Source organism: Saccoglossus kowalevskii, unplaced genomic scaffold, assembly GCF_978046115.1.
Source record: "Saccoglossus kowalevskii unplaced genomic scaffold, keSacKowa6.1 SCAFFOLD_109, whole genome shotgun sequence".
Classification (NCBI taxonomy): domain Eukaryota; kingdom Metazoa; phylum Hemichordata; class Enteropneusta; family Harrimaniidae; genus Saccoglossus; species Saccoglossus kowalevskii.
In genome coordinates, this window is record NW_028188637.1 from 82,215 (window position 1) to 107,815 (window position 25,601).

The window sequence follows — 25,601 nt, forward strand, 5'->3', positions numbered from 1 at the left end:
AAGTTTGCGTTATGTAAAGGTATCAATAATTTTTGATAGTAACACGAAAACGACGCGTCGGACAAACAGGAAATTACGCAGTCCTTACACACTGCTAATTGTTTTCATTTTCGCAGGCTAAAAGTTTCTGAATTGTTCGGTGATTGGTGCTGAATGTCGAATTCACACCTCTGTTACTTTCCTTCTAGCTTGATCTGCGAAATAATTTATGGGGGTACTGGACATCTCGACCCCAAAAAATCCCGACCCGTTTTTCATACCTACAGCCAAAACAAAGTCAGCTTGGACTTTCAGTTATGAGACATGACAAAACAAACGCTGCCAGTGATAGATTTCGCGAATAAAAAACAAAATTAACGCAATCAAAGGCGCCGACCACACGCGTTGGAAATACTAGTAGATACGAAATACGATGGTTCGAATCAAAAGATGTCGATCAACGTTGAACTAGATAGAGGTTCGCGTCGCCACATTGAGACAGGGTCGCGTCGATGCGGTGGGTCGAGATGTTCAATTTGGGTCGAAATGTCTTGGGTCGAGATGTCTAGAAATCATTTATGGAATAAGAATCCGGGCTTTGGCTGTCAATGCGTTATCACCAAGTAAATAAGTATGACAATCACGCTAACTCGAGTCCACTCTGAATTTGTCTGTATGTGTGTTGCTCTCAATTATTTTTGTTATCCAATTAAACGCCACCAGTCACGCACTTGTCCTCGTCGTGACCCGACGCGTTCACCCATTTCAACTGAATCTATTTCCACGCGGCGGTCATTTATTTAGTAACTGTGATTTGTCGTTTTTTTTTTAGTTATTTCCCTATTTTATTGATCACTATAGTTTAACGTCTAGAATGTCAAAATATGTTTTCTTTTATTTTAATTTTGATGCTTCTACTGGAAATGTACTTCAATAGAGCATGTATGATATGATTCTTTATGGTTTTCTATCTACTATTGTTGAATCAAAATGCTCTCATTATAATTTACAGATTACGTAGAAGAGCTCTTCAATACACTAGACTTGTATGTTGGAGGAGATTGTGTATTACATACACTTGATGATGCACCCCTGCCACTCAACAGCCAGTATGCCCACCCTGACAAAGTCTCGGCAGTTCATTGCCACACTACAAGATTCACATAACAGTGTAAATACATTTCCAGATGCTGCAACAATTATGCTAATAAAAAACAGGCTACGTTACACAGTTCACATATTTTATTTAGACTTGTGATGAACAAAGAAATATGACAATGTAAACATTGGATTGTCTGTACATGTATGTGAGGAAAATAATGTGAATATAATATAATTTGTACATGGATTACTATTACTATAGTATATGGTTTTAATTGAGTGACACTGTGTGACAATGAAAAAAAGGAAACACATCTTCAGATTTTGGAATCTATGAAAAACCAAGATTTGGTAATTTAAGTCATAAATAATTCTCTGACATAAATATTGATAAATCTGTTACTGCTCACTCTGGTAATACTGTAGTCTTTTTCAAGGAACTTCAAGTATCCCCTCGTTAACCTGTGGAGGTTTAGAAAATAAATAAGGTCACAATCTTTATTTGGCATTTGTTTAAACGTAATTCATTCGTTTTATGATGCATCTTTTTTTACTATAATAAAGGCAACTATTATTATGTTATATATGTGTTTGAATTATGGATGAAAAAAATATTGAACACATTTACAATTAGTACATAAGTATAAGCAATTGCCACCCAATCCTCTCAAACAATTATTCAAAAAATAATTAAATTTTTTTTCTTCATTTTCTTTTCATAATAATATGTCAATTTTATTTCACCAAACATTTTTCAAATTTACGTTTAAAATTTTGAAACTTGCGGATGTAATGCACACCCGCGCTTCGTGTGAAGGGAAGCCAGGTCAAAACATTGGGCATTTTACGTGTGTAGAGCAGCCCACAGAGACGTCGGCCGATCCCAACAACCATATCAGAAATTGTTGATGGTGGAAAAAAATAAGAGTTTCATTTGTGCAACAAAAAAAATCAAACGTGATAAAGTAAAACGCCGATGACACTCACGCCTTCGACCATGAACGAAAATCCAATATATGGATGCCAATGCACGTTTGAACGAAGCAGGCAATATTTCTGAGGAAATTCGCGATCTAAGTTTATCGAGCATAATAAAGAGTTCACACATATCTCTTTGAAATTATCGATAAGATATTTTATAAAGAGTAGTAAGCTCAACTAGAACAAAAAAAACTAGAACTTCTTACCGACACGAAAGTTGTCCAGTGCCGAGGTTCAGCGATAGTTTACAAACGTGCGCCGGGGACGGTGACATCACTGCGACCAGCCACACCAGAACGGACATATCTCGCATCTAACTCAACCCCATGCAACAAATTTGATATCCAAGTGTTCATTATGGCCCGTTCTTCCTCGACGAAAAAGTACATAAGTGACAATTTAGTCAAAGACGAGAAAACTGCACAAGAAATTTGCCTTATTTACGCGAGCTGCCCAGCAACTTCCCTTTCTGACGTCACAAGGGGAATTTCTGTATGGCAATGATAGCTAATGAGGAGCCTCGTTTTAAAATACAAAAAGTAAAGTTGCTGTAGACTGAGTTTAAAACACATTTTTTCACTTAAAAAAATAATTTGTGCTTGGAAACATAAAAATTAATAATATTTATGTATCAATTGATAATTTTAGACGTGAAAATAGCAGCCATTTCACAGGCACTTTAATGTAGCTAAATTGTCAACTATTTCTTCAAAACATGTGAACAATTTAAAAAAATCTTCAAATACAAAAAACAAACAAAAACAATTTAAAGTACACCAGCTTATTAATGAAATTGAGTCTTCAAAGTAACTCAAACAATTCATCATTCTGGAAAAAAAATGAGTGAACTCAACAATGACGCGCATACACAAAAGTCAGAGACTGATTGCATAGCACCAGATAAATGGTTGACACACTTCAAAGATCTATTAAATTCTAAACCTTTTAAAAACACTGAAGAACAAGACGATATTATATCAGATCTTAGAAATAGGGAAATTAGAGAACTTGATGCTAGTAAGCTGATTTGGATTGACCAATACAGGAAAAAGAAATTAAACAAGCAATTAGATTATTGAAAAACAATAAATCAGCTGCAGAAGACCAAATCTGAAATGAGATGCTAAAATGCGGTGAACATTACCTCATCAAACCTATTAAAAAAATATTTATTTACAATGCAAATATCTTCCAAACTGCATGGAGTACAAGCTTAATAATATCCATACATAAAGCAGGATCTAAATTAAATCCACTCAAACTACAGGGGAATAGCAATCTCTAGTTGCCTTGGCAAACTATTTACAAGTAACTTTAATATAAGGCTAACCACTTTCATTGAGAAAAATAACATTTTGTCACACCAACAGTTTGCTTTCAGAAAAGGTTGTCATACAACTGACAACCTATTGATATTGAAAACAATTATTGAAAAACACCTCAACCACAATCAGCATAAAAAGACAGTGAATGAAAAAAAAAAGAAGCAAAATTTATGCCTGTTTTGTAGACCTGAAAAAGGCTTTTGATAGTGTTTGGCATGATGTTCTATTCTGGAAACTATTAAACAATGGGGTGACAGGTAAAATGTATCAAATTATTAAAAGTATGTACAGTAATATAATTATAAAATAAAAATGAAGATTGCTTGTCATGCTGTAGTAAACAGCTCCAACCAAGCTCCGGTAAAAACGCGTTTTCTCGAACTTACAGGTCTAATATGTCGTGCCAAAGTGGATGCATGTGACTATGAATATCACAGCAGTGACTGTGTGTAGTATTTATGACAATAAATAGTGTACGAGCTGAGATTCTGGCAGTTAAAGTAGAAAAACATGAACCGGGAAAGGAACGCGCGACTAATCTTGAATAATTACTACTGTCAATCAAAGTCACGTGATGTTGGACCGCTGAAACAGGATGCATCATAGGCTATGCAAGTGATTAACACCACTCATTACCATAGTCACACCTCCAATTCACACTTGCCCGGGGCAAGTGAATTGGGCCTTTAACATTTTTATTAATGACATAACTAATACCCTGGACCATGAATCATGTGATCCACCAAATTTAAATGACAACCAGCTGTCTAATGTATGCAGATAATATAGTTATTCTTTCTAAATCCAAAAGTGGCCTCCAGAATGCCCTTGATAATGTCTCAAAATACACACAGAAATGGAAACTCGCTGTGAACACAGAAAAAAACAAAATAATAATATTTAATAAAAATAATAAACCCTATGACAGTGATTTATTCCTTTTTGAAGGGAATGAGATTAACATCGTGACAAATTATAATTATTTAGGTATTGTTCTCAGCCCTAATGGAAAATTTAAAGCTGCTATGAAACATCTGAAATACAAAGGAATGAAAGCATTATTCTCTTTGAAAGCCAAATTAGGTCATAATGAAAGTCTCAGTCCCTCATTATTGTTATCATTGTTTGATAAACTAATAAGACCAATTCTTATATATGGATATGAAGTCTAGGCTGAAGAAAGTTCATTCAACTCTACTATAGAAGATGTACACCTCAGCTTCTGTCGCTTCATCCTAGGCGTTTCAAAAAACACTCCAAAATTGTGAATTTATGGTGAGTTGGGTAGATATCCTATCGATTCATTTATTAAAAAGCAGTTAATAAAATATACAAACCACCTAAACAAAACTCAAAACCCTATTACATGTATTAAGGAAGCCTTCCTACTTAACAAGACTGTAAAAAGTAAGTGGTACAATGAACTTAACTGAAATCTACAAACAAATACAACAATACAAAACTATCAGATATTGACAATAATAAACTAAAATCATCACAAATGTCGCAGATATATGACAAAATAAAAAATGTATTTATAAAGCATTGGATTAACTCAATGATGATAACAAACATAACACAAATACTAAATTCAGACTGAGCAATCACAGTTTAGAAATTGAAAAAAGAAGACACAACAGAATCAAAAGTAGCGACAGAATCTGCAAATTGTGTAATAAAAATGATATTGAAGATGAACATCACTTCTACATAATATGCCCAGTATATAGTAAAGAGAGGGTCGTTTTATACAATGAAGCTGAAAAGATTATTCCTGACTTTACAAATCTTACACCTGAAAAAAAATTCATAAAAATAATGTCAAATAATAACTTAACAATTCCTTTGGCACAATATCTGAAATACAGCTTTGTTATTAGACAGCAGCACCTACTTAGTCATTGACTTTTTTTTTTAGCTCCGCTGTCGACTTTGTCGAGCGGAGCTTATCATATGAGTGATTGTCCGTCGTCGTCCGTGTCAATGTTTTACTTTTTCAACTTCTTCTTGAAAACTACAAGCCTGAATGCTTTGATACTTGGTGTATATGTACCTTGGGTAGACCTCTCTCAGATTTGTGCATTTCATTATCATATCTTCAATTCTCTAATTTTGGTGAATATTTTTGTCATTTTTGGTAAAAAGTGATATTTTCGACTTCTTGTTAAAACCGCAAGTCCAATTGCTTTGATATTACATATATAGGTACTACATGTGGACCACTCTCAAATTTGTTCATTTCATGATGATATCTTCAATTCTCTAATTTTGGTGAATATTTTTGTCATTTTTGGTAAAAAGTGATATTTTCGACTTCTTGTTAAAAACCGCAAATGCAATTGCTTTGATATTACATATATAGGTTCTACATGTGGACCTCTCTCAGATTTGTTCAATTTGTAATGATATCTTTAATTCTCTAATTTTGGTGAATATTTTTGTCATTTTTGGTAAAAAGTGATATTTTCGACTTCTTGTTAAAAACGACAAGTCCAATTGCTTTGATATTACATATATAGATACTACATATGGACCACTCTCAAATTTGTTCATTTCGTGATGATATCTTCAATTCTCTAATTTTGATGAATATTTGATGAATGTCATTTTTGGTTAAAAGTGATATTTTCTTCTTGTTAAAAACCACAATCATTTATGGTCACAAATGATATTTTTGAATTCTTGTTGAAAACAGTAAATCCCATTGCATTGATACTATGCATATTGTTCATTTTCTAATGATATCTTCTGTTCTTTAATTGAAATGTGCATTGCTAACAGCGGAGCTATCTCAGCCGAGAGGCTGCTTGTTTATTTATTTGAATTACATTATTACGAAAATAAAAACGATTGATTACACTTACGAAAATACCCCTTGCTGACTCTCGATTATGAAACTCAGTCGCCATAAAATTGATGCATCATCCATTTCAACGATCCATTTCTTCTTGTCTGGGGATAAATGAATAATTCTTCTTTCTAATAGTTAAATTATTTTGTTCGAAACAATTCACACATATTCTAACATTTCTGCAGATGTTAGTACCAAAACAATGGAAAAGTAATAATCAGAGGACATTGTGGTCAATATCAACAAATGAAAGTACGAAAAAAAGTAGGAATGAAGTTTTTCAACAAGTATAGCAATTTTTTTGGGATAACTACTTGCAATTGGTAATTCAAAGGTAACTGAAATTAAGGTAATAAAGATGAGGTCAACACGGCCATTTCTTATGTAACAAAATCATTTACTTATTGTGGTTTACATGTAACTACACAGTTGTGCAAATTGAGACAAAATTAATGTTTCAGTCTGTGCTTCCTTTCTTCTGTTTTTTTTTTCCTACTTAGAAATCTTTTTCTCCCTGTGGCATAACGTTTTAAAGAATACAGTTTTGCGTGTGACTTGATAGATGTTTGCCTCTTTATGCAGTTATTATAGTTCTTTTCTGATGCGTAACTACATATGGTTCTAGTTAGAACGGTGTAGACATCTTGTTCTGCTTTGTTGCCAACCTTATTTTTTCAGTGTGGTTGTTTCATAATCTATTTAGTCCCCATTCAGCACATTCCAAAAACGGGGACTTATGGACTTATGCGTCCGTGCATTCGTGCGTGCATCCGGACCTGTATCTTAGAAATGCCTGGACCAATTACATTCAAACTTCACACATACATCATACATGATATTATACATATGCAGGGTTCTGCCCAGCCTGATTTGAGTGTTGGTTGCTAATTAATATTCATGAGGTCATTAATGTTCATGAGCTAATTGATATTCATTTTTCCATTCTACTAGCTGCGATTTAACTACTTTAATTATTTTAAATATTTCAATATAAAATTAATCTGATTTGATAAAAGTGAAAAAAAAATATTTTCGTAATCACCTCTAAAATACGTATTTTGAGACATTGACCTCTGACCTGGCAGCCATTTTTTTTTAAAGCAGGTAGTCTGTTTGTTACGGCCAAAGTGGAAACAAGAATTTAATTGGTTTTTTTTCCAATGGAATGCTGGTAAATCACATTAATAATAAAAAATAAGTATTCCTTGTATCGCTGACTGAATATAGCTTTATGAATTTAATTTTATGAGCGAGTCATGAAACCAAAAACATCAATGAAGGTTACTACACTCGAGTGCAAGTACAGATTAAACAAATGACAGCTTGACGCATCGCTGCCGGTGAAGTGAACAAGTTATTGATCAACTCAACAAATCCTACACACAATTAAACTTGCAATGGTAATTCTTCCTTCTGATTATTTATCATTGTCCTCCCTTCCATTATCTTGATGTACGGCTTATTTCGACTTATGTCAATCAGAGAAGGTTAATATCTCTGCCATATCTCTGACTTGCTTTGACTGATTAAGTTCAAATTTTAAATATTCATTATACATCATGTCGTAGATATACAGATATATTGGTTTGACAAATGGTGGCCATTTTTGTGCTAAAAAAATCATCAAATATCAAGCATTTCTGGCATTTATGGATGGATTTCGTACAAACTTTGTACATGCATTATACATTATAGGTTCCTGATACACGTCATTTTATTTTTTAAATCGGATTCAAAATGGCTGACTGGCGGCCATTTTGTTTTAATGAATGTGGTTCTACTGCCATATCTCTGACTTGCTTTGACTGATTATGTTCAAATTTTAAATATTCATTATACATCATGTCATAGTTATACAGATAAATTGGTTTGACGATTCTATTCAAAGGGCCGAATGGTGGTCATTATTGTGCTAAAAAAAATCATCAAATATCAAGCATTTCTGGCATTTATGGATGGATTTCGTTCAAACCTATAACACTCATTAGACATTATGGGTTACTGATGCATTTTTACCTTGCCCGTAACATTAAAGATGGAAGGGAAAGGTATATTAAGGGAAAAATATCTGTCTGTCGTTGTTGTCGTCGTCGTCGTCGTCGTTAATAATAGTTATTGTGTGCACAATAACTTTACTAATTCTATTCCAAACTTTATCAAACTTGGTCACCTTATTTATACAGTGTTCTCCACAAATAAAATTTAAAGAGGGGTGCTAATTTGCATATAATTAGCATACCAATCAAACCTTTCAAAGAAAATTATTAACACTTTTATATTTACATCAACCTCAAATACTATGTACAAGTACTATATTAATGTTCTTGAATTATTTTAATGAATAAGTTAAACCACTTGATGTGTAAAAAAAATATCAACTTTGACAAATGAAGAATATCAATTTTGTTCTTTGTAAAAGTGTAATGGAACAAGTTGTGAAATTCTAGCCTTTTATTCAGCTCTTTTAAATTTCTTTCAAGTATTTCCATTTTCATAGGTTTTATAAATGCACTGAGATATTGTAATAGTTAAAAACTCCAAGTAATAATAAGAAGAATATTTTCACATAACAAATTTACCATTTAATAGAAAAAGAAAAAATCGAATCAATTGACTGTAAATAAATTAATCATTATGCTGATTGCATTATGGGTACTGAGGACAAAGGTCAAATCAGATATTTTACTAAGTTCTCCCCAGGGCTTTTTAGCGCCGAGGTCCGCGGCGCTATACCTGTGAATCTCGGCGCTTCACTTGGGACCTCGGCGCTATGTGTTCCCACCTCGGCGCTTGATTTCATATTTGACATGCCAATATCAGATGTGAAAAATCTTTGTTCGCCACGTCGGTCGGCCCTGACCGTCACTCAAAATTAGTGACCACCACGGAAATGCTTCCGACGAGGACTATTGTCGCATCCTGTCAGTCGTGGATTATAATTTATAAACAATCGACCTAGTCGCACGATACGTAGCGGCTAGTCAAATTTGTGGAATTAGCACCTCTTTGTTTGTAAGTAAATACTTTCTGCGATAGACACAGTCTTTAGATTGAAAGCTAAAATTATTTCAAAATCAATTCCACCTCGATATAACATGGTCAAATCGGAGTTCACGATCAGTTCACGCTACTCAAGAAAAAAACAGCGTGTTTATTGCGTGATTTGGTATAATACATTTGAACTGTTATCATTGCGAATCATGTAAAAACTCTTCTTTCAAGACCTAATTTACCTTTTAAAAATTGCAAATCACCTATTTCGAAAGCTATCATGCAGTTGTCAATTGAAATCGATGCCAACACATCGTGCTCCGTCATCGCTTTACTTCCGCAATGTAATCTTTATGATCACTACCATTCGGAAAACTTCGGGTTCTACCGGCATTACCATGCGGCATTTTGATTGGTTAATGGCATTCTTGACCCATCGGGACAAAGGACACATGCTAATGTTTCACAAACATCATGGCGGGTCTGTTTTTTTTTTTACCGAAGCGATCAAGTGATCAAAAATAATCGCTCCCGATAAAAATAAGTCGGATTTTACTTACATTTCATATCAAAAAAAAAAAAAGTTAAATTTGTTGAGGAATTATTGCTATAACTGGTGTATAACATGGCCAAGTAAGTTATGTCACGTCGTAACTTTGATGATCGTTTTGAAGCTTTATTTGTTCGCTCATTACTGTAATTGTAAACGTTTTAGAAGTTGATGGTACGAATAATAAATTACAACAATACGTCAATTAATTACGTGATCGATTTTTTGAAGGAGAATGTTTTTGGAGTGAATAAAATTATGAGATTCGTGAACATAAATCTGGCTTAACGTTTTGAATGCGTTTCCTTCAACGTTTTACAAAACAATTAAATTGCAATAATAATTTATTTGTGTTTTTAGTCTGCAGCATTTGTATTTCGAGAATGTTTAAAACTCTTCTAAATTGTGAAACATAATGTGTTGATTCCATTAAAAAAAATATTTGCCCTGTGACTGAGCTCACTAATATTCATAATTGTAAATAAGTTCTGTTAATCAATGAAGGAAAGATATGTAAATGATATGCAAATTATTATGCAAATTAGCCCCGGCGCTATGCATTTTTTCTGGGGAGAACCCCTGACTGTGACATCCATAATGATGAGAAAACTTGTTTTGACTATCCCATTGCTTAACGCATTGCTTGTGACAATCACTTCAGGCATCCATTCATTGTTTTTTGTTTATTTAATCAGCCAGTTTTTTCCCAGCTGGAAATTTTTCGGCTGGATTTTGTTCAAAATTGGTATATACATTAGACATTATAGGACCTTGATGCACATTATTTTACAATCTGATTAAAATCTGATGTAGTGTACGGCCTTTAACTATTTTGGCTATAAACTTATTTTAATTTTTATTATATTTGTTATTAATGCCTTTTTATTTTATTATTTTACTTTGATTTTTATTTTTATTAATTCCTTCCTACCTACATCTGATCTGACGCCTATGTAAGTCCCGTTCAAATCTCGCCTATTAAAGTAACAACCAATCACAGCCCTCCCCCTTTTATACATGCTGTCGGTTGCTTACTTTTCAGTGTATACGGGCAATCTTTCTGTACATTATATTTTGCCCACTTGAATAAACCATTAATAGAAAATTGCTAGTATATTTTTATTTACAAAAGAAATTTCACAGCATTTTACAATTAAGATTTCCCTCTTTAGCCAATCAGGGCCAAGTTCATGTAAACACGACACATAGCGTCACTTGTTTCACCCATTTCAGGGTCTGATAGCCATTTTTTGGCCTCTCGATTCCTCTGATCTCTTGGTTTCTTGATGGCTACCTGAGATCCCCTTTTCGGCTTAGGTCACCCTTTGCCTAGGATGATCTGACTCGCTTGTGTCATGCCCCCTCGCCCAATTTATTTATCTCTGATTTTTGTGAGTATTAGTTTATAGCTTTGTAATTAGTCCCCGTTCGGACGTAGTCCGAAAACGAGGACTTATGTTTTGCCCTGTGTGTGTCCGTGCGCCTGTGCATCCGTGCGTCAGTGCGTAAGTCCGATTGCTTTGATATTACATATATAATAATACTACATGTTGACATCTCTCAGATTTGTTCATTTTGTGATGATATCTTCAATTCTCTAATTTTGGTGAATATTTTTGTCATTTTTGGTAGAAAGTGATATTTTCGACTTCTTGTAAAAAACTGTAAGTCCGATTGCTTTGATATTACTATACATATTGTTCATTTTGTAATGATGTCTTCAGTTCTTTAATTGAAATGTGCATTGCTAATAGCTGAGCTATCTCAGCCGATAGGCTGCTTGTTTAATAAATGTCATTGCAATATTTAACCTGTTTGCAGTGTTTTTACAAATTGGATTGTAGGTGAAAATGACCAAACGTTTGGGCATTTGTTTCTCATTGGTGCTTCAACCAATCATTGTATATTTTGTATATAACATGTATGGCCAAAGCTTTTTACAAGAAAATTATAATTTTGATCAGTCACATGATTTGGCTGCCACCTTTGATTGTTGACAAAGATAACCAAATGTTTCGGCATTTGTTTCTCTCGAATGCCCCAACAAATCAACTTCATATTTTTCAAATATAATATGTATAGCCACAGCTTCTTACAAATACCATTTCACCAAAAATTGTGATCAATTTACGGCATTTGTTTCTCAAGAGTGCTTCAACTGAATATGGCTGTAATTTTTTTCCAGATCTGAAAATCCTAAGTGGGTCTTTTTCATGATTTTCATCCAAAACTACCTCTCCCAACACCGTTGAGAGAACAACTGAGCATGCTCAGAATAAATAATTAGCTTAGCTTGTAATGCTAAGTGGAAACCATAGAGGGGTGTCAGGCCTACATTTTGATGGGAATTATAGTCCGGGTAATATACAAAGACCTGAATTAAAAAAGAAGTCAAGGTGCATCAGATTTATGCATGCAGTTTCTTGAGTATGTTTGGTTGCGTACTCTGTGTACTCTGATATTTTGAACCAGGGTCAATGAAAGTTTTCAGTCATCAGATTAAGGGAAATCACTTTATGATGAGTTGTACCCACATAGAGTACATATTAATTAAATTGTTTGCAGATGTTCCATGTATTATTTTAACATGAGTACCGGTACCGTATTTTATGATTAATAACGGCGACTGTGACATTTGTGTCGCATTTTGTCGGTTAGTTAGTAAACTAAAATTGTGCATTGATCCAAAATTGTGCATGTGTAATATGCTTTTGAGATGACATATTTTTCATTGGAATGTCAATTTGGTAGGTCATGTGGTATCTGAAACATTCTTTCTCTCTTCACTCAAACTTTGTATCATATTATGCATATTGAGTTAGAGGTGCATGCTTATTTTATTCAAGATTCATACAAAATTGGCTGACTGGAACACATATTCTTTGTCCATTATGGTACATTGCTAGCAAGAACTGAACACTTCACTATAGGATAAGATAAGTTGGAAATATTCAAAATATAGCTTGTGTATAGCCATTAGTACCTCTGTAATCCTTTCAAATAATCATGTTAATTCCCAATATTTCAATAATTGTTTGTTTATAGTCACTACCCCATTATGGAACTTTTAAATTAAATTATTGACAGGGACCATTTCATTTACTATGATTATTTTTATTTTTGTAGGTGCATGCCATAAGTGTTATACATGTTATGCATTAGAAGATGAGGTTGTTACTACCTGTTATATATACATTTATTTATGCAGTGATTAATAAAGGTAATATTAGTATTTTGACTGATATAATGTGGTGTCGAGTAGCATTGTACATATATAGTGAACAGTACACAGGATGTTTCCCGATTGGATCAAAGATGACCAACTTGCAGCCATCTTATTTCTGAAAATGTATTATTTATAGTCATATTTTTGTCACATACTTTATAATACTCACTTATGTTTATTAATAGGAATATCTTTCAAATGTATTACAAATCAGTCAAAAAATCAAAATAATAATTACTGACCATACACTGCAAGTTCTGGTCACATGACCAGTGATTTGCATATCATATTACATATGCGATACATATTCATAACATATTAATTTGTGATCAGATAAAAGATGACAGACCTGCAGCCATCTTACTTTTTGGCCACATTAATTCATCTTAGGCATATAATCTTAGGCATATTACACCTAATTACAAGAAGATATTTCCTCAGCATTGACTTTCTATAAAAGTAGCATGTAGGAGCGAAATAGGCAAATTAGCACTATTAATAGCAATTAAATTAATGCTAATAAAATACTGGTTAAAACTAAAAGATTTGCCAGAGGATAACCTTACAAAACAAGCATACTATGAACAACAAAAATCACAGCAACATACATGGTTATCATCAGTAAATAAAATATTAAAAGATAATTATTACACATCATTACTAAATTTTACAACAGGTAATCCAAAAAGAAACATTTATAAGATTGAAAACAACATTAAAGCAAATATAAAACAAAAATATGTAAACCAGTGAAAGTCACAAATCTCAAAAGATAATAGTAAACTTAGAACATTTGCAAAAATTATATATTGATTACCGTATATATGTAATTTAGTATTGATTTTTGCAATTGATGTTTTGTCCTATTTAGCATTGTCCTGAACGTCCTGCATGTGTAGGGCCCATAATTCTGAGCCATATATGGACCTCTGTCAGTGTTGTAGACAGACGATGATTCTATTTTTTAATTGCCATGGCAAAAACTACTATGGAAAATAGCTTATATCTCATTGTACTAGTTTACTAGTAGTGATGTCATTCTTAGCCAATCAGTAAAGCAGATGCTTAAAGGTCAAAGATTATTGACAGACTGTAAACAAAGGCATCGTGTGCCATTGTAGCAGAGTCGTTTGCTGCAACCCGATTTTTCTTGTCTCTTTATTGTGATTAGACATGAATTAAAAGTGTCAAGCTGACAGACGAAATTCATGGAGTATAAGTCCAATTTGTCATCAGCGAACTTTAGGACAAAGCTGGAGGGCTTTGTTCGACGGCGACAGTGACGAAGATGGTGATGACATTTTCCCATGAACTTTTGTAATTTTTACTGTGTAAATTCTTAAATTATTATTGTTCTACATGTAGTATGACTGTTGATCCGGTATTTGTCAAAACCGGAAAAAAGTTTACGTAGTTTAACCCCTGACATTTTATTTCATTTTGAGTTCACGCATATTAGACGTGTTTGTCGGTGGCGATTTTTTATTTATTCTGGTTTAGTTGTTACATTATAAGCAATACATTATTTTTTTTACTTCTAATGCTGCATATTGTTCATATGTATTTGTGTTGTGCGTTTTTATTCAGCATTCCATCCCCCATCGCAGTTCGATCTGCGTGTTGTCAATTTTCATGAATTTTCGTTTTTTTCGCAGGGGATGTCCAGACATAAGCCCACTCCTATTTTTAGGCAATTTTCCATGCTCAGGACCCTGGCCTCTTACCTAGATAAATAATTCTCTAATTTTGATGAATATATTTGGTAAAAAGTGATATTTTCGACTTCTTGTTAAAAACCACAAGTCCTATTGCTTTAATATTATACATATAGGTTCTTGTACATGTAGACCTCTCTCAGATTTGTACATTGCTAACAGCGGAGCTATCTCAGTCGAGTTGAAAATAACCGAGTGGCAGCCATTTTTGAAAATTTCTGAAATGCTTGACCAATCAAGTTCACATTTGTTTGACGAATGGATTTTGTTTAAGCTTGGTTCATACATCAAAATGGTTTACTCAGTTATACATCTTAATACATACAATGAACATATATATAAAAGGTCCATGATTATGTTGCAGATCAATTTCAAAATGGTTGAATGCAACTTCTCTTCTAGAGCTGTGTCTCTGACATACATTGACTGATCGTAATCAAACTTTACATTACACAGAAAAATCAGAGAAATCAGCAAGATCATCAAATACATCAAACAATGTTAGGAATGTCAAAGATCTGTGTAATGATGACCTACATTATGTGTATATCACTCATACGAGCTGCAACATGCTGCACCATTGCTGATTGATCAAGAAAGACATTACTTTTGATTGTCTTTGCTTCAGACAGGAGATGCAGCAAGCTGTTTCTTTTCCGCTGATAGAATCAAAAAATCAAATTTTAAATTAAACTTGTTGCACAGGTGCACTGGAATAAATCAGACTGCAAACCAGTTTGAGATGTACAATCAAATGTATTCTTTTTGTTTTTGTTTTAATTTCAATTTTCTGTTTATAATACATTGTATAAACTAAAATACTGTGGATCACATTGTGCATCTCAAGTAGCAGACTTGAATTAGTTTTCAGGCTTCTTAAATTTTGAATTAATTTTGAATATGCCATATTTTTACTGCATGTGCTCCAGTTCTCATCGAGTTTTTTTATAAGCTTTCTTTGATTACTGAATATTTTTGTTATTTTAAGTAAAAATAACTAACCTTAATTTGTCTTTTGTTAGGTGCCTCAGCGTTGTCATGGACTGAAGACCCTGTAAATACAGTAGCAGTAGACAATACAGCTGTTACACTGAGATGTGCATTTGATGGTCCACAGCCTAGTTCATATCCACAGTGGCACCAAATACGTGATCCACTATTACAACCGAGGATCGTATCGCGTGGTGCTAATATTAACACTGATGAATGTAGTATTTCTAAGTGTAGTCTAAGTGGTAATCATGGTAATGGTGAATTCTATCTGACAATAAACCCTGTGAATGTGAACACAGATAAAGGGTTGTGGGAATGTGTAGCATTCGGTCCGACTCCTAGTACCAAGTCAGCTACATTGACTGTATTAGGTATGATATTTTATTTGTTTTGACCTCCATGTGTAGGTGTGTGCATGCGTCCGGACCTGTATCTGGACCAATTACAATCAAACTTCACACGTACACGAATGGTGGTCATTTTTGTGCTAAAAACCTTTAAAATCAAGCATTTTTCAGCTGTTTACAGATGGATTTTGTTCAAAATTGGAATATACAGTAGACATTATAGGACCTTGATACACATCATTTTGTTTTTCAGATAAGATTAAAAATGGCCGACTGGCAGCCATTTTGTTTTAATGAATGCAGTTCTAGTGCCATATCTCGGCCATGCTGTGACTGATTATGTTCAAATTTTATATATTCATTATACATCATGAAATAAATATATTGGGTTAGCTGTCTGATTCAAAATGGCCGAATGGCAGCCATTTTTGTGCTAAAAAAATTAAGCATTTCTGGCATTCCAGAACTGGATCTTGGCATTAATGGATGGATTTTGTTCAAACTTGGTACATACATTAGAGAATTTGGGTTTCTGATGCACATCATTTTATTTTTCAGATCGGATTAAAAATGGCTGACTGACGGCTATTTTGTTTAAATGAATGTGTTTCTAGAGCCATATCTCTGATATGCTTTTACTGATTATGTTCAAATTTTATATATTTGTTTTACATCATGTGATGGATATATAGATGTATTCAAAATGGCCTACTGGTGGTCCGAAAACAGGGGCTGATGGATTGTCCTCCGTGTGTCCATGCATCTGTGTGTTCGTGCGTGCATTCTGACTTGTATCTTAGACGTGCCTGGATCAATTTGTTTTTCAGATCACATCGAAAATGGGCAACTTGCGATCATTTTGTTTTTTTTTTGAATTCAGACCAATATCTGACTTTGACTGATCATGTCGCACATATGCACAGGTATTAGTTTGACGATCAGATTCAAAATCGCCAAATTTCTTCTATTCCATTTCACAATGAAAACTGTTCTTTCGACATGTCTCTGACATTTTTTGACTGATTACAATCACATTTTACAACAACATTGCACTTCATGTGACACTTTTAAACTTTTTAAAACTTGTATGTATTTATTTTATTTTACTGAATGTACTCAAAATGGTTCAGTGGTCAATGTTGTTCCATACTCAGTTTTCTGACTTACTGTTCATGTTGTTTTTTGTTTCCAAACATAGTTTATGGCGTTACACCAATTACTACCACTATTTGTTTAAGTTAGACAAAGTGCGTCTTACTGCTAGGCAGATGACACCCAGAAATGAAAAATATTGGTGTCACTCACAAAGTATGGGTATTACCTCCACTTTTCCACCAGAAGATGCAAGTTGGAAATTTGGTAGCTGCTAGACAGTTTAATTAACCTGTGCCATTAATTTAGCTGTTAGGGAGTTGTGCCAAAGTGTCTTACCTGCTTACATCTATCAGTTGTCAATTTCAAGATGGTTGACAAACCTGTGTTGGCTGGAGAAAAGTTGAAAAGCTCCAGTGAAATAACTGAGGATTTCATGTCGATCTGTGTAATGATGACCTACATCCTGTGTGTTATTCCTGTGGGCTTGAGTGTGAGCCTTTCTCCTATTGTCTTATTAGTCCCCGTATCTTAGACATGCCTGTACCAATCACATTCAAACTTCACACATACATCATACATAATATTATACATATGCACATCAATTTCTTTCACAACCTGATTCAAGATGACCGAATGATGGCTATTTTTGTCACAAAAAACAGCAAAATCAAGCATTTATGGATGGATTTTGTTCAAACTTGGTACATACGTTAGACATTATGGGTTCCTGATGAACGTCATTTTTACCTTGCCCGTACCATCAAAGATGGAAGGGAAAGGTATATTAAGGGACAAATTTTGTCCGACGTTGTCATCGTCGTTGTTGTTGTCGTCGTCGTTAATAATTGTTATTGTTATGTGTGCATAATAACTTTACTAATTCTATTCCAAACTTTATCAAACTTGGTCACCTTATTCATCAGTATAAAGTCTTCCCTGAGTTTGAACAACAGCTGTCCTGTATGAAAATATCATGCAAAAATTGAGAAAATCTGATAAAATATTTTGACTGTTTCTACTTGACTGATCACTGGTGATACACATCAAAGGTCAATGATCTCAGTGGAAATATGCATTGTTGTATGTGTTCAATGAAGCAAATTCTTTATCTTGTAATAATATCCTTGGTAATGTATCTCAGAATCCCATACTAGGTTTCAAAACCAACTCGTGGAGAGATTGCACAGTCTGATACACATTTGCAAACCTACCAATAAAATCTTTACAGAAAACAAGATGTCAGAAAATCAATATAAGCACTCCTATGAACTGGGTGCCTAACTTTGATCAAGATCTGAAGCTAATAGAAAATCTGTTTAGTTCAAAGTTATCAAATCAAAAACAATACATAAATAATACATTAAAAGCAAAACATTTCATCCACATTTTAAAAAGAAAATTATTCTAAAATATATGTATTCTGTATTTGACAAACAGTTCATTCGACAAATGAAAACTCACAGGAATATGTTTCAGCTATTAGAACAGAATGATAGAGTTTTTATAATACTAGTTTAAAAACGCACTTCAGAGATTGCAGTGTTTGAAGATGTAGTTTCTCAGGAGGCAACAGTACTGTTGACTTCTCCCTCCACTGGACACCAACTATTTAAGTTGATTTGCATAAAAAGCAGAGCTTGCAACATGATAGCTATTCATAAAGGGTGTTTTTTTTTTTTACTTTTCATATAATACAGTAGTCACACAATGAGGCAGTTCATATTTGTCTCAGTGAATCATTCATTTTTGACAGACACCTGTACAAAATACTTGAACTAAAGCCAGCTAAATTTTTCTGTTATCTTGCATGCTTTATGAATCTATTCACATCTAAATGCAGCACTTTTTTTGCAATGAGACATTTGTTTTTATTCTAATATATCTCAAATTACTTTCAATAAAGCTGGAAATTATGTTCCTTAAAATAATTAAACAAATAAGGCACCAATGTTTTTGTAAGATATTTACATCTTTTAAGGTCATTCGGTAGACTGATTCCCCACTGTTGGTTCAACCCCAAAACTTGTTTGTATTCAAAATTAATTATGACAATGTATATTTATATTGAAACAAACTATGATAAAGGGAATTATATTATATAACAAAGGGCAAGGTCACCAGAGTTCAACTATGTTATTTTGCAGATCGGATTCAAAATGGCTGACTAGTTACTATTTTGTTTTAATGAATGTGCTTTTCAGGCCATATCTCTGACATGCTTTTACTGATTATGTTCAAATTTTATATATTCGTTATACATCATGTTATAGATGTCTTCAAAATGGCTGACCCATGGCCATTTTGTTTTAATTAATGATGTTCCAGAGCAAAATTTCTCAGTATGGACAAGTACTCGTTTGACAATCAAATACAAGATGTCAATCATTTTAATGTTAAAAAATCATCATAATCAAGCATCATCTTCTGGATCCATACTTCTGACATGTTTATGTTCCAACTATATTACTATAAACAAAACTATATATCTCAAATTTGATAACTAATGGGGACTGTGCCATGCATGGCTTGTTTAATTTAATTTACAAATTAAGTAAAAAAGAAATCTTTACCTTTTGTAGTAATTGTATCTGATCTCCATTTTGTAAAGTTCAAAAACAGGAACTATTGGGGTTTTATTTATCGTGCCAACTATTCATTCATGCATTAAGTTTAATGCCTGTAAAACCATACAAGAGTATTAATATTTTGAGCAATATCATACAGTTGGTAAAACTTTTTGTTAGCTCTGCTGTTAACTTTGTCAAGAGAAGCTTATGAGTGATGTAATTGTCCGACGTCGCCGTCGACATCAACTTTGTACTGTTTTGACTTCTTCTTGAGAACTACCTTGTATTAGAGGTAGACCTCACCTAGATTTGTTCATTTCATGATGATATCTTTAATTGACTAATTTTGATGAATATTTTTGTCATTTTTGGTAAAAAGTGATATTTTTTACTTCTTGGCGTCGAGTGTGAAGTTTTCCTTTAAACAACTTCTTCTTCAAAAGTACTTGACCAATTACATTCATATTTGTACCAAAGGTACTTGGGGTGGTCCTCTGTCAGATTTGTTAAATTTATGTCAAAATTATGCAAATTTGGATTTTTAGTGAATATTTTTGTAATTTTTGGTAAAAATGTTATTTTCGACAACTTGTTCTAAACCGTAAGTCCAATTGCTTTCATATTTGCAGCAATGATACGTGGGGTGGTCCTCTGTCAGATTTGTTAAATTTGTATCAAAATATGCAAATTTGAATTTTTGACTCTCGTGTGCGAAGCACAAAAAGGGAGTCTTTGCAGTTAGTGTGTCTGTATGTATGTGTGTGTGTATGTGTGTATGCGTGTGTGTGTGTGTGTGTGTCTGCCTGTTCCACTGATATCTCAAGAACCATACATCAGTTTGTGATGAAACTTGGTGTATAGATGCTCTGGGCCAATGCGCAGATTTGATTAGGTTTTGGTAAAAATCCATGCATATTAATTACCTAATTTGCATGATCATTAGCTGATTTTTAGCTGTTCCATGACTGTTCCACTGATATCTAAAGAACCACTCATTGGATTTTGATGAAACTTGGCACACAGATGCTCCAAACTAATGCGCAGATTTGATTAGTTTTGGGTAAAAATCTGTCCAATATTAATTGCCTAATTTGCATAATGATTAATCAATTTTCGGCTTTTCCACTGATATCTCAAGTACTAATCATCACATTTCAATAAAACTTGGTACATATATGTCATAGGACACTGCACAAACCTTATAGTTTTTAGGGTAATATCAGTAGATATTAATTACCTAATTAGCATAATTAATTAATTTTCAGCTTTTGATATTTCAAGTAGTAATTGTCACATTTCAATGAAACTTGGTACATAGATGTCATAGGACACTGCACAGACCTGATAGTTTTTAGGGTAATATGAGTACATATTAATTACCTAATTTGCATAATTAATTAATTTTCAGCTTTTGATATTTCAAGTAGTAATCATCACATTTCAATGAAATTTGGTACATAGATGTCATAGGACACTGCACAGACCTTATAGTTTTTAGGGTAATATCAGTATATATTAATTAGCTAATTTGCATAATTAATTAATTTTCAGCTTTTGATATTTCAAGTAGTAATCATCACATTTCAATGACACTTGGTGCATAGATGTCATAGGACACTGCACAGACCTGATAGTTTTTAGGGTAATATGAGTACATATTAATTACCTAATTTGCATAATTAATTAATTTTCAGCTTTTGATATTTCAAGTAGTAATCATCACATTTCAATGAAATTTGGTACATAGATGTCATAGGACACTGCACAGACCTGATAGTTTTTATGGTAATATCAGTATATATTAATTAGCTAATTTGCATAATTAATTAATTTTCAGCTTTTGATATTTCAAGTAGTAATCATCACATTTCAATGACACTTGGTACATAGGTGTCATAGGACACTGCACAGACCTGATAGTTTTTAGGGTAATATGAGTACATATTAATTACCTAATTTGCATAATTAATTAATTTTCAACTTTTGATATATCAAGTAGTAATCATCATATTTCAATGAGACTTGCTACATAGATCTTCTAGGATTATGCAGAGACCTGATTAGTTTTAATTGGATATTAATTACCTAATTTGCATAATGTTCCACTGATATGTAAAGAACCACAAATTGGATTTTAATGAAACTTTTAAAGAGAACTATGAAGAAACCCAATTAGTTTTTGGTAAATATTTATGCTTATTAATCACCTAATTAATATAATAATAATAATAATAATAATAATAACTCTATTTAATTAAGCGCAACAATTCCAACATATGAAGATCAAAGGCGCTGATACAATAAACAATCAGTCAAATATTAAAAGCACATTTAAATAAGTGCGTTTTCAGTCTGGATTTAAAAATGTCTACTGAAGGACTAGAACGAACAGACAGAGGTAATTCATTAAAAAGTTTAGGACCTAAATTTTCAAAAGCACGGTCTTTGTATAACACCTTGGACTTTTTACTACACATCTGACGAGTTTTAATAAGAAACTTCGATTCAGATCTTAAACTACGACTCGGTACATAAAATTCGATTAATTCACATAGATAATTTGGGGCAAAACCATACAAAGATTTATACACTAGTAAAAGTAATTTGAAATTGATTCTTTGTACAACTGGTAACCAATGAAGTTTAATAAAAATGTCTGTAATGTCATATTTTCGAGCACGAGTGACAAGGCGGGCTGCTGCATTTTGTACACGAATAAGAGGTTTTATCTTAGTTACAGGGAGACCAGACAATAATGAATTACAGCTGTCTAAGCGAGAAGATATGAAAGCATGTACCAACTTTTCAGTATCAGATTGGGATAATGATTTACGAATACGATTAATATTTCTTAGATGGGAATATCCAGATCTAATATAATTAATTAACACTGATATTTCAATTACTGATCATCACATTTGAATAAAATTTGGTACATAAATGCTCTAGGACAATAGACAGGCCTGATTAATTTTGGGTTAAAATTTGTTCATATTAATTCTCTAATTAGCATAATAATTCATAATTTTTTGTTCTGTTCTGTTCATATTAGTTATCTGATTTACATAATTAGTTTTCAGCTTTTCCATCAATATCTCATGTACAAGTAATTTTGAATTAATTTTTAATGTGTCTTCAATACTCTCAGCACACGGGAGTTCTTTCTAAGCTTTCTTTGATTAGTGAATATTTTTGTCATTTTTGGTAAAAATGTTATTTTCGACAACTAGTCCTAAACTGTAAGTCCAATTGCTTTCATATTTGCAGCAATGATACGTGGGGTGGTCCTCTGGCAGATTTGTTAAATTTGTGTCAAAATATGCAAATTTGGATTTTTAGTGAATATTTTTGTCATTTTTGGTAACAAAAATGTGACGTGCCCGCATGAAGTTTTCCTTTAAACGACTTCTTCTTCAAAAATACTTGACCAATTACTATCATATTTGTACCAGTGGTACTTGGGGTGGTCCTCTGTCAGATTTGTTAAATTTGTGTCAAAATATGCAAATTTAGATCTTTAATGAATATTTTTTGTCATTTTTGGTAAAAAAATGTTATTTTCGACAACTAGTCCTAAACCGCAAGTCCAATTGATTTCATATTTGCAGTAATAATACGTGGAGTGGTCCTCTGGCAAATTTGTTAAATTTGTGTCAAAATTTGCAAATTTGGAGTTTTAGTGACTATTTTTGTCATTTTTGGTAAAAAAAAATGTGTCGCGACCTTGTGAAGTTTTCCTTTTAACGACTTCTTCTTCAAAAGTACTTGACCAATTACTTTCATATTTGTACCAAAGGTACTTGGGGTGGTCCTCTGTCAGATTTGTTAAATTTGTGTCAAAATATGCAAATTTAGATTTTTAATAAATATTTTTGTCATTTTTGGTAAAAATGTTATTTTCGATAATTTGTCCTAAACTGTAAGTCCAATTGCTTTCATATTTGCAGCAGTGGTACTTGGGGTATATGCAAATTTGGATTTTTAGTGAATATTTTTATGTATTACGTATATGTATAATGTTATTAGGAAGGATAACATTTTAAAAACATGACCACAATTTTCAAACAAAAACATATTTTTTTTTCTCAACTATTTCTTGCACACCCACGATTTCTTAAGTTTAGCCTCAATGATATTTGTCCAATGAAATGCACTATCCTTATAAACACTATAGAAGTGCAATGTTCTCTAAATGACTGACTATGAATATTACAACCACAATGCCACTTTACTGATTCTTGTTCCATGATAATGAAGACAGCAGAGCTATTTTGACTGTCAGGTCGTTTGTTTGAATAACAAATAATGTTTATTTCTCAATTTATCAGATCAGGACCCAGTATGTTCTACCAATGATGGCAACAATAAAGTAATTGATGGGACTACAGTTACACTGACCTGCAATTTAAACAAAGCAGCGCCCCCTGGTGAACTAGTATGGATGATAAATGGTGTTGACACCAATATGAAGGGTAATAGACCACTGCAATGGAATAAACTGGTAACCAGATCTAATGCAAATAACAGATATAATTGTAGATACAGCCATGATACACTGACGCAGTCACCAACATGTGGCAATGATATTGTATTTGATGTGCAATGTAAGTATACAATGCAATAGAATAGAATAGTGCTTTATTGACACCATAAAGAAAATATTACATCAATGAAGTTGAAAAATTGAAAACATAGTGTATTAAGTAAAAATTATATAATAACAAGCCATGCATGACACAGTCCCTGTTAGTTATAGAATTTAAGATATATAGTTTTGTTTATATAGCTGGAATATAACCATGTAGGAATTTGATTATGATGATTGTTTAACATTAAAATGATTGACATTGTATCTGATCGGCAAACGAGTACTTGTCCATATTGAGAGATATTGCTCTGAAAAAGCATTAATTAAAACAAAATCAGCCATTTTGAGTACATGTCTATAACATGATGTACAATGAAAATATAAAATTTGAACAAATTCAGTCAACGCATGTCAGTGATATGGCTCTAGAAGCTCATTCATTAAAACAAAATGGCCGCCAGTCAGCCATTTTGAATCCAATCTGAAAAAATGAAATGACCTTCATCAGGAACCCGTAATGACTAATAGATGCCATAAATGCCAGAAATGCTTGATATTTGATGATTTTTTAGCACAAAAATGGCCACCATTCGGCCATTTTTAATAGGGTCGTCAAACCAATATATCTATGACATTCTGTATAATGAATATTTAAAATGTGAACATAATCAGTCAAAGCAAGTCAGAGATATGGTACTATAGAACCACATTCATTAAAACAAAATGGCCGCAAGTCGGCCATTTTGAATCTTATCTGAAAAATAAAATGATGTGCATCAAGGTCCTATAATGTCCAATGTATATACCTAGTTTGAACAAAATCCATCTGCAAACAGCCGAGAAATGCTTAATTGACTCCTGTGTGCGAAGCACATAATGGGAGTCTATGCAGTTAGTGTGTCTGTATGTATGTGTGTGTGTGTATGTGTGTATGTGTGTCTGACTTTTCCACTGCTATCTCAAGAACCATACATCGGTTTTTGATAAAACTTGGCGCATAGATGCTCTGGGCCAATGCGCAGATTTGATTAGGTTTTGGTAAAAATCCATGCTCATTAATTACTTAATTTGCATGATAATTAGCTAATTTTTAGCTGACTGTTCCACTGATATCTAAAGAACCACTCATTGGATTTTGATGAAACTTGGTACATAGATGCTCTGAACTAATGCTAGGTATTGATAAGTTTTTGGTGAAAATCCGTGCATACTAATTTCCTAATTTGCATAATTAACCATTTTTAAGCTTTCACACTGATATCTAAAGTACTAATTATTCCATTACAAAGATG

At 33.0% G+C, this 25,601-nt stretch overlaps 1 protein-coding gene across 1 annotated transcript in view; it reads left to right on the forward strand.

Moving 5' to 3' along the window:
• The first annotated feature begins 2,900 nt into the window (after positions 1–2,900).
• The window catches only part of LOC146726051 (B-cell receptor CD22-like), a 39,362-nt gene continuing 16,661 nt past the window's right edge, over positions 2,901–25,601 (forward strand). The window contains exons 1-3 of the mRNA XM_085496305.1: positions 2,901–3,078; positions 15,742–16,083; positions 24,050–24,325. Of these exons, the coding sequence (XP_085352431.1) occupies positions 2,901–3,078; positions 15,742–16,083; positions 24,050–24,325 (796 nt within the window). The remainder of the gene's footprint in view (positions 3,079–15,741; positions 16,084–24,049; positions 24,326–25,601) is intronic.